Here is a 17,976-nt window from a genome sequence, read left to right on the forward strand (position 1 = left end):
ATTCTAAATTCTGATTAAGTAATGACTATGGAGATTTTCCCCAACATTTAGAAAAGCTGTTCTCTAATGCAGAGGAAATAATATACCGTGGTATCAAACGTTCTTTTCTGCTAAAGGAAGCAAGTACAGAAAGCTTTATTTGTTCAAAGTAACCAGTGCTACAGATGCAAAAAAAGCAAAAACAAAACCCCCCAAAAACCCCCCCAAAACCCAACAACTTCCCCAATACTACTTCAAAACGAACATATCAAACTTGATTTTCATTAGAATGTACTTATTTCTTCACACTAATAAATCAAAAAACCAAGACCCAGATTTTATATATACATATAAATATATACAAAAAGCAATGCAAACAATTATTGAGCTTCATCTTCTGGACAAGAACGCGAAGTTAGTCTCTCTTCATAAAAAGCAATTACAGTTTGAGGACACTTCACATTTGCCTCTTTTGCCAGCACCAAGTCCGCCTCATCTGAATCTTTGCATTTCCTGAGAAACATGAATCCTCCACTGCTGTCTGTGGCACCAATTATTCGCTCTGGGTCGAGACCTCTGGCTAAGCCTCTTGGTTTATCAGCAGCATCTCTTTTCTTCTTTGATTTGCTATCATCAGGTTCACTGTCAGATAAAGATTTTCTTTTTGTTCCATCTTTCTCTTTACCAGCTTTTTGAGAATTAAGAAATGCTTCAATTAACTCCGGACAATCTAAATTTTCTTCGGGTTCCCAAGTATTGTCTGCATCTGTCAATCCCTTCCACTTCAGGAAATACTCCACCTTCCCATTCACTACACGACGGTGCAGTACTTCTTCTACCACAGATTCTTCAGGTTCTGCCTCTTCGACTTTTTTACTCTTTCCATTCTGTTTCTTTCCCATTTTTTGCAATGTCCTTTTTATTGGAGGCCATTTTTTATTGCAGACTTGAAGAGCTATTATTCACTGCCTCTGAGTTGCTCCGGGTCCCGGGTCTGCCGCGTCTCTGGCCCTGCACGCCTCAAGCTCCAGCCACATCTGAGGCGGAGGGGGCTGGGGAACTATTTTTCCTTAACTTTTTTAATCTCGCCATGCACACCTTTTTTTTTTTTTTTATAAATTTATTTATTTATATTTTTGGTTATGTTGGGTCTTCGTTGCTGTGCACAGGCTTTCTTTAGTTGCGGCGAGCGGGGACTACTCTTTGTTGCGGTGCACGGGCTTCTCATTGCAGTGGCTTCTCTTGTTGCGGAGAACGGGCTCTAGGTGTGTGGGCTTCAGTAGTTGTGGCACACAGGCTTCAGTAATTGTGGCACACGAACTTCAGTAGTTGTGGCTCACGGGCTTAGTTGCTCCACGGCATGTGGGATCTTCCTGGACCAGGGCTCAAACCTGTGTCCCCTGCATTGGCAGGCGGATTCTTAACCACTGCGCCACCAGGGAAGTCCCTAACCATGCACACCTTTAAATGTGACTTTTAAAAAATACTGTCTCTCAATAAACAATTTTGCCAAATCGTCTCCCCTTCCTGTTCTCTTAAAAATGTAGGTTATAAAGAAATGGGGGATGTTTTTCTAAGTAATGTTTTACTTAAGCCCAATTCTTCAGACTGGGCTGCCAATTATTCTTCCCCATTTCCCATCCCTACTGAAATACTCAGAATATTAGGTATCACTGCCATTTTTCAAATATATGTTTTAAAACTTAATGAAACAGGAAGGAATTGGGTCACCTTTGAGATCCCCTTCATGTTTATCTCTTGCTTAGTCAGTACAACGGCAAGGTAAGATCACAGGATTTGGAGTCAAACCGAACCTGAGTTTAATCTTTGCTCTGGTATTTAGTTACCTATATCTGATATCTGATATAAGTTTCTTATTCTCTTGAACCTCAACTTTCTCATCTGTAGAATAGGACTAATACAGGCATGTGTTTCACTACTCTAAGTGATACAAGGCATGTGGAGCACTTAGAGTAGACAGAGTAACAGAGGACCAAATAAATACACTGCTGAGACAATGATGGTGATGATGACGGGGGTGGGGATGATGGTGATAATGACGAAAGCTTAAGAACATAAGAGAACTGATCAGAACTATGAGGGGAACTCCAGGTCGTACCTACTTAATTTAGAAGGAACAGATGGAATCTCACCTAAATGCTAAGAAAAGAACTTTGCAACTTATTCAAGGCTTGAATCTAAGTCCCTTGAAATCTCACTGAGTCAGTATAATACAGAATATCTCATTCCGGTAAAGAGCCAGGCTTTAAAATCTTTCATCAATTTAAATACAGTAGAATGAGGGAAACAGATGAGAAAAGAGAGTGAGAGTAGTCAGAGCAGTAGGGGAGGCAAACACACATCCAGGTCTATGTATAATTTTGACACAATATGGGTCAACATCTAATAATATTTCAAAGATGATGAGGGTAACCTTGACAACCTAGCTGATTCAGGCACTGAAAGAATAAGAGATTCACAGGGAGACCCAGGAGAAAATCTGGGCCATTTTCTTGGTTGACTGATGGCTCATAGCTTTTACTCTGTAGAAAATTTGTTATAACTCGTAAAGCAGTCTTTTTTTACTTAACAAACATCTATTAAACGTGTGTAACATGCCAAGACACTGTGCTAGGTCTGGGGGATATAGAGACATTCCCTGCCCATGAGAAGCTTCTCAAGAAGGACATTCCCATTTACAGTCAGCTAGAATGCAACCCCGCACTTCAACCCCACCCAGGAACCCTGCAAGTCATGGCTTATTAGTGCCATTTTATCGACCAAGGTAACTGAAGTTCAGAGAAAATACAACTAGAAAGGGCCAAGGCTAACATTTCAACTTCACTCTGCCTGGGCTCGATTCTCAGGAGAAGAGTGACAAAAATGAAGTGATTTATTTTGATTGGGATAATGCTAATAATGAGAATAAAAATAGGCTAGGTTTGTTGCAGCAGCAGCAGCAGCAAAAAAAAAAAAAAAAAAAAAAAAGCTTCACATCTCAGTGGCTCAACACAATTTCATCTCTCGATCATGCGCCATGTCCATGTAGGCTGGCAAGGGACTCTATGACATGGAGCTACTGAGCTCCATCATCTAGAACCGGCAACCGCCTCAGTTGCAGAGGCAGAGGAAGAGGGCATGGAGGATTGTCCAGTACTGGCTCTTGAGGGTCACTTCCAGGTGCAGCTCACTGGCCAGCCCTTGTCACATGGCTTTACTCGGGGTTGGGACGAGGCTAAGAGGAGTGAAGCCCTTAGTGTGACATCTAAGGAGCCCACTGGCTCTTTGGGTCATGCAAACACAGGACTGGCACTGGTGTGACCCCAAAAGCCAGTGGCTCCTTATATTTTTTACCTTAGGCAACTTACCGGTCTCACCCTAGTCCCAGTCATGGCCCCCACCTAACTGATAGGAGGCTGGGAAATGCGGTGTCTCTCATGTTTGGGAGGGAGAGATAAGGTGGATACTGGTGAGGACTAGGAATGTCTAGTAACCTGGGCTTGAAACCTAACCTTCATCTGTGACACTGACTTCTGCTCCTTTTCTCCCTACCTCTCTACTCCAGGCAGTTGCCAAGCTTTGGGATTTTAACCAAATATAGCAAAAGCTGTATGTCAGATGCTTGCTGTGTGTCAGGTATTACACTATCCATGCTTAGGCTCATCAGTGCATTTATTCATTCCTCACAACAGCCCTCTGAAGAAGTTCCTATGGGTGGGAGGGGAGGGAGGTCCAAGAGGGAGGGGATATGTATAGCTGATTCACTTTGTTGTACAGCAGAAACTAACACACCATTATAAAGCAACTATATCCCGATTTAAAAAAAAAATTCAGTTTTTAAATGAGAAAACTGAGGCTTAGAGAAACTGAATAACTTGCCCAGGTCATTTCTATAAAAGGTAAAGTCGAGATTTGGACTCATATCTAACTAGAAAGACTTTTTTCCTGCTCTTTAACCCTATGCCACCCATCCTTGTGGGAGCTTACAGTTGTGTTGTATTCCAAGTTTATTAAATGAGAGTGTGGTTACATCAGCCCAACCCATGAGACAGCTGGAGAGAAATACTGACTTGCCACTGGTGGGAAGTATCTGTAGCATCATCATCAGTGATACTAAGCCTATGTCATTGATACAAGGTGATGGGATTCTGTTGTTGTTGTTTTCTTTTGGTTTTCCGAATGAAAATTCAGTGCCGTCTGTTATTAGCAGATGTGAAATAGAGAATGAGGGTCAAGATGTCTTTACCAATTAGATGTATGATTAGGGCAACTCTCTCTGTTTTGCCAGCTACCAAAAAAGGGGGCTGAATCAGATTTCCTAAGGTCACCTCCACTATTGACCTTACAAAATTCAGTGTCGATGGCAGAGATAGGTAAGATCATAAGGGTGGAAAATATTTTATTATTATTTTTTAAATTTTATTATTTTTTTTAATTTTCTAAATAGATCTTTATTGGAGTATAATTGCTTCACGATACCGTGTTAGTTTCTGTTGCACAACAAAGTGAATCAGCCATAGGCATACACTAGTCCCCATATCCCCTCCCTCTTGAGCCTCCCTCCCATCCTCCCTATCCCACCCCTCTAGGTCATCGCAAAGCACCGAGCCGATCTCCCTGTGCTACGCTGCTGCTTCCCACCAGCCAACTATTTTACATTCGGTAGTATATATATGTCAATGCTACTCTCACTTTGCCCCAGCTTTGCTCTCCCACCCCATGTCATCAAGTCCATTCTCTATGTCTACCTCTTTATTCCTGCGCTGCAACGAGGTTCATCAGTCAACTTTTTTTTTTTAGATTCCATATATATGGGTTAGCATACAGTATTTGTTTCTTTTTGACTTACTTCACTCTGTATGACAAACTCTAGGTCCATCCACCTCACTACAAATAACTCAACTGCATTTCTTTATATGGCTGAGTAATATTCCATTGTATATATGTGCCACATCTTCTTTTTAAATTTTTTTATAAAACCTTTTTTTATCTTTATTGGAGTATAATTGCTTTACAATGGTGTTAGTTTCTGCTGTATAACAAAGTGAATCAGCTCTACATATACATATATCCCCATATCTCCTCCCTCTTGCATCTCCCTCCCACCCTCCCTATCCCACGCCTCTAGGTGGTCACAAAGCACTGAGCTGATCTCCCTGTGCTATGTGGCTGCTTCCCACTAGCTATCTATTTTACATTTGGTAGTGTATATATGTCCATGCCACTCTCTCACTTCGCCCCAGCTTACCCTTCCCCCTCCCTGTGTCCTCAAGTCAATTCTCCACATCTGCGTCTTTACTGCTGTCCTGCCCCTAGGTTCTTCAGAACAACTTTTTTTTTTAAGATTCCATATAAATGTGTTAGCATATTTTTGTTTTTATTTCTGTTACTCTAGGAGGTGGGTCAAAAAAGATCTTGCTGTAGTTTATGTCAAAGAGTGTTTTTCCTATGTTTTCCTCTAAAAGTTTTATAGTGCCTGGTCTTACATTTAAGTCTTTAATCCATTTGGAGTTTATTTTTGTGTATGGTGTTAGGTAGTGTTCTAATTTCATTCTTTAACATGCAGCTGTCCAGTTTTCCCAGCACCACTTATTGAAGAGGCTGTCTTTTCTCCATTGTATGTTCTTGCCTCCTTTTTTGTAAATTAGGTACCCATATGTGTGTGGGTTTATCTCTGGGCATTCTATCCTGTACCATTGATCTATATTTCTGTTTTTGTGCCAGTACCATACTGCCTTGATTACTGGAGCTTTGTGGTATAGTTTGAAGTCAGGGAGCCTGATTCCTCCAACTCTGTTTTTCTTTCTCAAGATTGCTTTGGCTATTCGGGGTCTTCTATGTTTCCATACGAATTGAAAGATTATTTTGTTCTAATTCTGTGAAGAATGCCATTGGTAGTTTGATAGGGATTGCACTGAATCTGTAGATTGCTTTGGGTAGTATAGTCATTTCCACAATATTGATTCCTCCAATCCAAGAATATGGTATATTTCTCCATCTGTTTGTGTCACCTTTGATTTCTTTCATCAGTGTTTTATTGTTTTCTGAGTACAAGTCTTTTGTCTCCTTAGGCAGGTTTATTCTGAGGTATTTTATTTTTTTTGTTGCAATGGTAAATGGGACTGTTTCCTTGATTTCTCTTTCTGATTTTTCGTTGTTGCTGTATAGGAATGCCAGAGATTTCTGTGCATTAATTTTGTATTCTGCAACCTTACCAAATTCACTGATTAGTTCTAGTAGTTTTCTGGTGGCATATTAAGGATTTTCTATGTATAGTATCATGTCATCGGCAAATAGTGACAGTCTTACTTCTTCTTTTCCAATTTGTATTCCTTTTATTTCTTTTTCTTCTCTGATTGCTGTGGCTAGGACTTCCAAAACTATGTTGAATAAGAGTGGCAAGAGTGGACATCCTTGTCTTTTTCCTGATCCTAGTGGAAATGGTTTCATATTTTTACCATTGAGAATGATGTTGGCTGTGGGTTTGTCATATATGGCCTTTATTATGGTGAGGTAGGTTCACTCTGTGCCCATTTTCTGAAGAGTTTTTATCATAAATGGGTGTTGAATTTTGTCAAAAGCTTTTTCTGCATCTATTGAGATTATCATATGGTTTTTATCCTTCACTTTGTTAATATGGTGTATCACATTGATTGATTTGTGTATGTTGAAGAATCCTTCCATTCCTGGGATAAACCCCACTTGATCATGGTGTATGATCCTTTTAATGTGCTGCTGGATTCTGTTTGCTAGTAGTTTGTTGAGGATTTTTGCATCTATGTTCATCAGTGATATTGGCCTGTAGTTTTCTTTTTTTGTGACATCTTTGTCTGGTTTTGGTATCAGGGTGATGGTGGCTTCGTAGAATGAATTTGGGAGTGTTTCTCCCTCCACAAGTTTTTGGAAGAGTTTGAGAAGGACTGGTGTCAGCTCTTCTCTAAATGTTTGATAGAATTCACCGGTGAAGCCATCTGGTCCTGGACTTTTGTTTATTGGAAGATTTTTAATTATGGTTTCAATTACATTACTTGTGATAGGTCTGTTTATATTTTCTAATTCTTCCTGGTTCAGTCTTGGAAAATTGTATCTTTCCAAGAATTTGTCCATTTCTTCATGGTTGTCCATTTTATTGGCATATAGTTGTTTGTAGTAGTCTCTTAGAATCCTTTGTATTTCTGCAGTGTCAGTTGTGATTTCTCCTTTTTCATTTCTAATTTTATTGATTTGCATCCTCTCCCTTTTTTTCTTGATTAGTCTGGCTAAGGGTTTATCCATTTTGTTTATCTTCCCAAAGAACCAGCTTTTAGTTTTATTGATCTTTGCTATTGTGTTCTTTATTTCTATTTCATTTATTTCTGCTCTGATCTTTATGATTTCTTTCCTTCTACTGACTTTGGGTTTTCATTGTTCTTCTTTCTCTAGTTGTTTTAAGTGTAGGGTTAGATTGTTTATTTGAGATTTTTCTTGTTCCTTGAGGTGAGAATGAATTGCTATAAACTTTCCTCTTAGAACTTCTTTTGCTGTGTCCCATAGGTTTTGGGTTGTTGTGTTTTCATTGTCATTTGTTTCTATGTATTTTTTTATTTCTGCTTTGATTTCTTCAGTGAACTCTTGGTTATTTAGTAGTGCACTGTTTAGCCTCCGTGTATTTGTGTCTTTTACAGTTTTTTTCCTGTAATTGATTTCCAATCTCATAGTGTTGTGGTCAGAGAAGATGCTTGATACGATTTCAATTTTCTTAAATTTTCCAAGGCTTGATTTGTGACCCAGGATGTGATCTATCCTGGAGAATGTTCCGTGTGCACTTGAGAAGAAAGTGTATTCTGCCACTTTGGGGTGGAATGTTCTAAATATCAATTAGATCTATCTGACCTATTGTGTCATTTAAAGCTTGTGTTTCCTTATTTATTTTGTGTTTGGATGATCTGTCCATTGGTGTAAGTGGGGTGTTAAAGTCCCCTACTATTATTGTGTTACTGTTGATTTCTCCTTTCATGGTTGTTAGCATTTTCCTTATGTATTGAGGTGCTCCTATGTTGGGTGCATGAACATTTATAATTGTTGTATCTTCTTCTTGGATTGATCCTTTGATCATAACATAGTGTCCCTCCTTATCTTTTGTAACAGTCTTTATTTTAAAGTCTATTTTATCAGATACGAGTATTGCTACTCCAGCTTTCTTTTGATTTCCATTTGCATGGAATATCTTTTTCCATCCCTTCACTTTCAGTCTGTATGTGTCCCTAGGTCTGAAGTGGTCTCTTGTAGACAGCATATATATGGGTCTTGTTTTTGTAACCATTCAGCAAGTCTGTGTTTTTTGGTTGGGGCATTTAATCCATTTACATTTAAGATTATTATCAATATGTATGTTCCTATTACCATTTTCTTAATTGTTTTGGGTTTGTTTTTGTGGGTCTTTTTCTTCTCTTGTGCTTCCCGCTTAGAGAAGTTTCTTTAGCATTTGTTGTAAAGCTGGTTTGGTGGTGCTGAATTCTGTCAGCTTTTGCTTGTCTGAAAAGCTTTTCACTTATCCATCGAATCTGAATGAGATCCTTGCTGGATAGAGTAATCTTGGTTGTAGGTTTTTCTCTTTCATCACTTTAAGTATATCCTGCCACTCCCTTCTGGCCTGCAGAGTTTCCACTGGAAAATCAGCTAGTAACCTTATGGGGATTCCTTTGTATGTTATTTTTTGTTTTTCCCTTGCTGATTTTAATATTTTTCTTTCAATTTAATTTTTGTTAGTTTGATTAATATGTGCCTTGGTGTGTTTTTCCTAGGGTTTATCCTGGATGGGACTCTCTGTGCTTCCTGGACTTGGGTGACTATTTCCTTTCCCATGTTAGGGAAGTTTTCCACTATAATCTCTGCAAATATTTTCTCAGACCCTTTCTTTTTCTCTTCCTCTTCTGGGACCCCTATAATTCGAATGTTGGTGCATTTAGTGTTGCCCCAGAGGTCTCTGAGATTGTCTTCAATTATTTTCATTCTTTTTCTTTCTTCTGCTCCTTGCCAGTTATTTCCACCATTTTGTCTTCCAGCTCACTTATTTGTTCTTCTGCCTCAGTTATTCTGTTATCGATTTCTTCTAGTGTATTTTTCATTTCAGTTATTGTGTTGTTCATCTCTGTTTGTTCTTTAGTTCTTCTAGATGTTTGTTAAACATTTCTTGTATTTTCTCAATCCATGCTTCCATTCTATTTCCAAGATTTTGAATCATCTTTACTATCATTACTCTGAATTCTTTTTCAGGTAGATTGCCTATTTCCTCTTCATTTATTTGGTCTTGTAGGTTTTTACCTTGTTCCTTCATCTGTGACATATTTTTTTGCCATCTCATTTTTTTTTTTTTTAATGAATGGGATTGTGTTCCTGTTTTACTGGTTGTTTGGCCTGAGGCTTCCAACACTGGGGTTTGTAGGCTATTGGGAAGAGTTGGGTCTTGGTGCTGAGATGAGGAACTCTGTGAGACCTCACTCTGATGAATATTCCCTGGGGTCTGAGGTTCTCTGTTAGTCAAGTGGTTCGGACTCAGAGCTCCCACCGCAGGAGCTTCCCCCCAACCCTGGGCTTTCAAATCAAGATCCCGCAAGCCATGTGGGGTGGCAAAAAAAAAAAAAAAAGAGAACAATAACAAAGTAAAAAATAAAATTAGACTAGGAAACTAACAGATATGTTAGAAAGAATGTAAATATAAATGAATCAACAACTGGAAGGTACATTAGTACCACAATAGTAAAAAAGAGGAGGAGGGAAAAGAAAAAAAAGGGGGGGAAGGTCTTGGCTTTGGAGGGCAGGGCCTAAGCAAGGGTGAGGTTTGGGTGGTGGGCAGGGCCAATGCTCAGGACCCACAGGGCTGGAAAAGGTGCTGGGGGCTGTGGAGGATGGGGCTTAGGCTCAAGGAACAGAAGGGGCCCAGGCCTGCCCCCCAGCCCGGTCTCAGATGGCAGGGGACCTCACCTGGGAGCTAGCAGGCTTCCTGGGCTTGAGAGGGCAGGGCAAACGCCCTCCTCTCCTCTTCTGCTCCTCCAGTCTGGGGTCTGGGAGGGCCCCTCCCACCTGCCTCTCCTGATCTCCCCCACCTCAGGGGCACAGATCTTCTGGAAAATATTTTAGAATACATAGAAGTATTCTCTAGCAAAGCTGAAAACCTTGCTATGTGAAACAAAATAGAGCCTGACTGCTAATACGGATGCAAACTTATCATAATATTTCAACACAGAGTGTAGAATCATCCCTTAATGAGACAAAACTGTAAGGTTAACTGGAGAGAGAACAGCAGTTTCACATGTTAATTTGCAGTGATTGAGTTCTTGTCGGTCAAAAAGCTGAAGTGTTTACTCTGGGTTTTAAAAATATAGGATGAGTGTGAGTGAAGCTGTTTGACCCCTCCTGAGGGCACACGGGGCAGTCACACATGGCTGAAATGCTGAGAGTTTGTGAAGATGGAGACAATAGATGTTCTCTACACAGGAACTGGGGGAGAACTAATTCACTTAATTAAGGAAGCGGAGCATTTTGAGGCAGTTATTAAGGATGAAGTCATATGCACCAATGCACACAAAAAACTTTGCCTTACACTTTTTTTTGGTGGAAACATCTGGCAAAAATATGTTGAGAAAAGAGAACTTTTGTGTAGCAGGATCTTGCTGTGAAGAGACGAAAACTTGAGCTAATTACAGGATGTCTGTAAAAGGAAAGGGCTAGCTTTATATTTTAGACCCATTTTTCTCCCGATAGGGTAAACATCTAATGTAAAAGCAGTGGTATGCTGTGGGAAATAAATATGGGGTGAGAAACAATGAATTGCATCTAATATATAATACTGTACCATAAAGGTTATTAAAATAGCATTCAGTTTATACTTGCTTTTATAAGTGTGCCAAGAGAAAACCAGACAAGTCTGAAACCTGTATGATAAAGACCACAAAACTGCACAATTTCTTATATGTAGAATGTTGCAGACCTCTTAATTAAAAATGACCCAGCTAATGTCCTATTTAGAAGTAAATAATGCACAGTTTGGAATTTTGCTTCACATTTATTTTAAAACTATGATGACCCCAAACTCTTCTGAAATCTCCTCTCTCAATGTCCTTTAGCTCCTTTTGCCTTTCCCTATAATCCTACCTTCATTCTGTTCCTTACCCAGAGTTCTGTGATGCTTCAGCCTAAAGACCAAAATTTTAAAAAAAGAAAAATTAAAAAAAAGTTGGGTGGTCCTAATCTCTCTTGGAGCATCCCATGTGACTCTGTCAAGACTCTAATCATAGGCATCCAGGAGATTAAGACCAACCCCAGCCATTTAACAAGTCCTATAGACATTAACCATTCTAAAAGCACTAAGATTTAATCTAGCAGAGGGATGCTTAATTCTATTGGCTTCTTCCCACAGGAACAAGATACTTAAAATCACCTGGAGAGGAATTTTCTGACAGTCTTCTCAAGACGATTGAATGAAAAGGTTTTTTTTTTTCCTTCCCCATCTCTATAATTTGGGTGAATATTACAAATATCTTTATAAAGAGGTAGGCCAGTCATTATCGTCCTAGTTGTGCAACATTGCCTACACTGTCAGGTACGTGGCTGAGCCTTGTGGGCTCAGGGACTCAGGGAATATGGCTCCTATAACCCAGTCTTCTGGAAATCATACTATATCTTACCCATGGCCCTCGCAACTGCCTGCCACCCTCTGTCCATTACAAGCACCCCACTGTCGAAAATCAGTTCTCTTCAGACTGATCTGAGCCAGAAATCTCAAAACCATTCGGAGACTGTGCCACCTTTACTGTTCAGTAGTGGCATTCTCCTCTCCAGCGAACCACACTTCTTACCACGCACTATTGTCTCTAAAACTGAGACTATAGTGTCTGCCATTTACTAGCATTTTTATAATGCTGTATTTTTTTAAAGTTGAGAATGATTTCTCTATAACTATGTGTCTACCATAAGTGGGAAAATTAGAGAGACCAAAAAGATTGTGTGGCTTTTCTGACATCTGCCTGTTCCCTGTGAGTTTTTGATTTGCAGTCTTTGCAATAGGACTCTTGTCTTCATGAGGGCCATGACTGCACCTGTCTTTGCTCATCTTTGTTCCTTCTTCCAGACCCTAGAACTGTTTTTGGTACCCAGCAGATGCTTAGAAATTTAACCTGTCAAGTAGAGGATTGAATGCATCTACTTTGGCCATACATTGTGCTAGGTGCTTTGAGTATAGATATAAATAAGACACAGTTCTTGCCAGCAAAGCCTGACAAAGGACTAATCTTTCCAACATGACTTTCTGTGCCGTTGGACTTAAGCAAAGCAATTTAAGTGGACATTCCCATTAAAGCTCTGGTTTAGGGATCCTAAAGGAAACTCTGCTCCCAAATGTCTCCCCCCTGAGCCAGACAGCACGTAATATTTTCTGCATTTATTAACAATGGTAACAGCCATGGCAAACATGACTTGTGGGTGCCTCTCCTATGTTGGACACTTGTACAATGTGCCTTGCATATATTCTATAATTCTCACAGTCTCCCCTTTATAGGAGATGTTACGATCATTTTATTGATGAGGAAAGAGAGGCTAAGAGAGGTTATGTGTCCTAGTCGGTATACCAGCTACACGACTGGTAAGATGAGGTAGCTGCTTTCAGCCTTGGCTGGTCAGATTTCAAAGACCAGACCCATAACCACGCTCTGTTCTACCTCCCACTGAGAAAGTAATTTTCTCAGGAAAGGGCATTACATTGACAGGTATTACTTGGTCTGACTCTGTCACTTGTGAAAAACAAAATTGGGTACCTTTTGATTTCATTCTTCCAACCATTCTTTGATATGCGGACCAAGTATTGTACTAGTACTTTGTATAGTTGAGGGACTTGGGACTCCCCAGAGTCACATGGGTAACAAGTAGCAGACTGCTGGTCTGACTAGATGCCTGTACAGTATTCTCTCCACTGTATAGGGAGGGGAGCCTCCAGGCATTTCAGAAAGACATTTTCTGTCCCATGTTTTCACCAAGGGATGGGACTCTATGAAGCATTTTGGCATCCAGTCCAAAGTGGTTTAAGGAGACCAAATTGATGATTGGAAAAACATATGACCAAAAAAGCCAATGATGGGTCTTGCCTCATCTAGGTCTGCCTTTCTTGAAGGATGAAGAAACAGTCTCTGCCTGCTAGCTTCTCCCACCCTCTAAACCAACGGTTCTCAACAGTGATGATTTTGCTCCCTGGAACACGTGGCAATGCTGGGAAACATTTTTGATTGTTATAACTCTAGCTGGGTGTATGCCACTGGAATCGAGTAGGAGAGGCTAAACCTCCTACAATGTACAGAACAGCCCCCCAAAACAGAATTGTCAGGTCCAAAAACACTGCTTCAAAGTAATGTTCTACCTATCCCATAAAAAATCCTTATTCTTTCAAAAAGTATAGAAAACCCAGACAGTTCAACAGCCTGGATATCTAAATTAATCGTATAAAATATGACGCGTAGGACCATTGAAGAGAAGGGAGATGTTTTACTTATTTATTTGAACATGATGTTCTTAAAAATTACTTCTCTCACTCCCAAATAGGAAAGACATGTATAGTATCCTAAATTTTAAAAAAATCCAGTACTTTGAAAACAAATTATTATATAGCAACTAATAAAATATCAATTGGGGTCCTTTTTCTATTTAAATAACTTAGAACAAAACAGAATGTTGCAGCAATTTTTTTTTAATACAGTCAGTGACGTAAACATCAAACAGCTGCACACGGAAAATTAAAACAATTTCCTGTAAATGAAAAGAAAAGTGAAATGAGGTTAATATAAACCTTTAATTCACTGACTCCTTTCTGAGGCTTTGAGAAGCATTATTTTTAGCAATAATTCTGCTTATGTGGCACGTAGTCTGTGCTTCGTTCCCTCTGCTATTTGTTTTGGGGACATATGTGGGTAACCAAGTATTCACCCTTAAGCATCCTGCGGCAGGAACTGGGACCCCAGAGGTGCCGTTGCTAGGGGCCCAGGGCTTCAAACCCAGAGGGTGGGTGGTATCTCTCCAGGGACAGCAACAGCAACCTGTTTTCTTCTTCTTCTTCTTTTTCTTTTTTTAAGTTGCAGTATACTTTATAATCTTATATTACCTTCAGATGTACAACATAGTAATTCAATACTTTAATAGATCATACTCCCTTTAAAGTTACTACAAAATAATGGCTACATTCCCTGTTCCTTGCAATGTAGTATTCTTGTTGCTTATCTATTTTATACATAGTAGTTTGTATCTTTTAATCCCATACGCCTAGTTTGTGCCTCCCCCCTTCCCCCTCTCCCCTGGTAACCACTAGTTTGTCAACATGGCTAATCGTCAGGGAGATGCAAACCAAAACCACGAGATATACCTCACACCTGTCAGAATGGCTATCATCAAAAAGACCGCAAATAGCAAGTGATGCGTAGGATGTGGAGAAAAGGAAACCCTCGTACACTGTTGGTGGGATGTAAATTGGTGCAACAACCTGTCTTCTGAAGCCAGGCTCCTCATCTCAGTCTTCTCAAGGCTGTGTCCTCTGCAGAGTAAATGCTTCTTCTCATTAAATATTTCAAGAAACATTTATTTATTTTTTGATGCAAACCAGGCACTGTGTGAAACACTGAGTATGTACAGCAAGAAAATGACGGACGTGACCCCTGCCTTCAGGGAGCTGATAGCCCAGTCAGGGAGAGAGAGAGGCAACTGATAATCTCGTGAATGACTATTTACAAATGTGATTAATGTGATGGGCTAAATAACATAGGATTTGGTGAGGGCATATACAGGGGACCCTGATCAAGTCTCCATATCTGGGGGTAGGAGTGGGGTAAGGGGGTGACGATAGGGTTGACTAGGGAGGTTTCTTCAGGGAGGTGACGATTAAACTGAAATCTGTCAGATTAATGAGCAGTCTGGGGAAAACGTGTTCCAAGCACAACGAGCCACCTCACAGTTTGTGCTTGCTTATACTTCTGGCTCAAATGTAAATTTACCTTGCACACAGGTCTTCCTGCCTTTTTAGCTGCTGCTATTTCTGCTTATAGCCTTACTATCGAATAGTTCCTCCTTCATTTCATAAGGGCAGCTGGTGAGGTTGGTTCATCTTTTCACCCTTGGCCTATAGGACTTTTGAGTTATTCCTATTTCTGCAACTGGAGTCAAATTTTTTCTTGGGCAGAAGCCAGGGTCTTCAGATAATCTTGCTTTGCGTACTCTGGAAATCTTCCTGGCCACACGACAATCCCTCTTTCATATGGGCAAAGAGGGAGTTTTGGACTGCGTGGCAAATGCACCACTTGGGCTAATCCAATGTCATGTGTAATTTCCTTTGTGACAATGAGAGGTGGAAAGGAGAACATGAGATACTCTTCTACATCTTTATATCTTTCTCTGAATAAATCATTTGGGGCACAAAAGAGAGAGAGGCATGTCCTCCCCCTACATCTCCACTGAGCTTGACTATAGATGGACCTCTCTATCTGTGCTTCTGAAAATAGGGTATGATCTTGTTTGGATTTCTCAAACTATTTAAGTAAGATGCCTTATACTTAGAACCTGAGAAACAGCGTGGCTAATATCTTATTATTACTTAATATTATCTTGAGTAGAAAATAAAAAGTCTTTATTGAAAAACGCTTTTGGATGATTCCCATCCTTGAGAGTTCACAATCTTTCACCCAATTACTTAATTTAGGGTTGACAAGGAGAAGGGGATCTCTTATGTCAGGCCATGAATTATCCTAAAACACACAGGGATGCCATCTGATACTTCTTTTGTATTCACGACAATGCACAGTAGGGTCTGAACAAAAGGTGATGCCTAAGAAGACCGCCCCATAAATATTCAGCTCAATGAACAAAAGAGGGACAGCATGAAGTCTTAGCCCTAACTCTTTGGAATCTCACTGACACCCTTTCCCAGAACATTTTCTCATTCTTCTGTTGTAGCACTTACATTACACAATCATCAGTATTATTATTATTGTCATCATCATTGCCAACACCCATTCTGAGTTGCCTACTAAGGGTTGTTACTAAGGGTGACCTCGGCATGATTGCAGAAGCTTGACTGTCTCGGTCATTCACTTTTCTGTCCGTCCGTCCATCCATCCATCCATACATCCATCTAATCATCCAGCCCTTTAAATAAGAGCGTCAGGTCCCTAAGTTATTTAAAGTCTGAAAGCACCCTTTTGACCACAGACAACTACTTCTTAGTGGTTTGAGTCCTTAAGATACATACAATGGGAGAGTGGGGTAGAGTGGGGGACATAAGAGAATGTGTGTGTGTGTGTGTGAATATGAGTACTCATAGTAGCAAGGACGTACAGATTCCCTTATCAGCTACTTTTGAATGAGACCAATAAATATGTAAAACTGTTTTAGAGATTTACATGGCTTTCTCTGGGAAAACCCCAAGGTCTTGAACAAAGACCTTATATGAGAAGCCACAAATAAAGAAAGCCACCTGTTTAAAGAAAGCATGCACAAAGAGAAGAAACTAACTCAAGGGAAACGTTGAGAAACAGGGAAGCATTGAGAAACAAGGAAGAACTTTAGTGAAGAGGAAGTAGGGTGGGAAGGGGGTAAGCAAAACCCATTATGCTTAAAAAAATTAGTGTCACTATTTTACTTCTCTGCCAAAAATAATCTCAGGCATTGAGGCAGAAAGTGGGACTCCGGAGGAGAAAGGACCCTGACTCTGGCCCTGAAGAATTCCTTGCAGTTTCTCTAGACTCTGCACCCCACCCTGCCACTCAACAGCACTAAGCCTGTTTTTTTAATCTCTGTGAAGCTGTCCTTGATTTTCCAAGTCAGTATAAGGCATAACCTCATTTCTGCAACCATAACTCCCACCCTGTTCATCTTCCTACTAAGAATTAATTGTTTTATCACACGTTATTTACTTGTCTGGACCCCCTCACCTGGCTGTGGACTTGTGGGCAGGAATTCTGCCCAGGTTGTCTTTTGATTTCTAGAGTTTAGCACAGACAACCTGTTGATACTTAATAAACATTTGAGAAAGGGAGGAGAATTAAAGGAGCAGTTAGATGACTCTATTATAGTTACTAGATAAAAAGACACATTCCGTGAGACTTTAGACATTCATTCATTCATTCATTCACTTGTTCAACCAACCAACAAATACCAGTATTTACTAAATGCCAATCACTGGGATAAGATGTGATTCTAGCCCTTGAGGGTTTACTCTCTATTAGGGGATTCACACTTATCAATAGGCAAGTAAAATGCAATGTGATACTAAGAGGTAGGTAGTAGTAATGGTTGCACACATTGTGAATATGATTAATGCCATGGAATTGTATACTAAGTGATGGTTAAAATAGCAAATTTTATATTAAAAAAGAATATATATATTTGTGTATAACTGAGTCACTTTGCTGTACAGCAGAAATTAGAACATTGTAAATCAACTATACTTCAATAAAAAATAAATAAAATTTTTAAAAAATGGCAGAGTTTACTGGTGATTACATGGGTGTATACAATTGTCAAAACTCACCAAACTGAGCATTTAAGATCTGTGCTTTTAATTGTGTGTTACGTATTTCTCAGTTAAAAAGTAAGGTAAATTTTTAAAAAGGAGGTTAGGAGAGGCGTTTATATGAGCAACAGGAAGGGCACCAAATCCCCCTAAGTGATGGGGGTCAGAGAAGGCTTCTTTAAGGACAGACACCTAAGTATGTGCAACATCAAAGAGATGTTTACACATTTGAAGGAAGGGAAAAGAGACTCAGAGATGGGAAGTGACATGTTCAAGGTCACACCTGGCTGATGGCAGAGCTGGAAAGAAAACCCAGTGTTTTGATGCCTAACCCAGGGCTCATTCCCTAAACCTGTTGTTCTGGTTATTATCTAAGGTCTTTCAGCCCCAAGCTCACTGCCCCATGTTCTGCTCTGTGATACTGCATTTCCCAGACATCTGAGTTTCCAAGTTAGGTTCTGCCGGTGGGAAGCAGT

General features: G+C 39.9%; 1 protein-coding gene across 1 annotated transcript; it reads right to left on the reverse strand.

The window, feature by feature from the left end:
• Nucleotides 1-238: 238 nt before the first annotated feature.
• LOC102997669 (chromobox protein homolog 3-like) lies at nt 239-969 on the reverse strand. Its single transcript, XM_057541188.1, has one exon. It carries the CDS (start codon nt 879-881, stop codon nt 360-362), a length of 522 nt encoding a protein of 173 aa, XP_057397171.1. The 5' UTR covers nt 882-969; the 3' UTR covers nt 239-359.
• Between the last annotated feature and the right edge of the window lie 17,007 nt (nt 970-17,976).

This window comes from Balaenoptera acutorostrata, chromosome 2 (assembly GCF_949987535.1).
Source record: "Balaenoptera acutorostrata chromosome 2, mBalAcu1.1, whole genome shotgun sequence".
In the NCBI taxonomy this organism is placed as follows: domain Eukaryota; kingdom Metazoa; phylum Chordata; class Mammalia; order Artiodactyla; family Balaenopteridae; genus Balaenoptera; species Balaenoptera acutorostrata.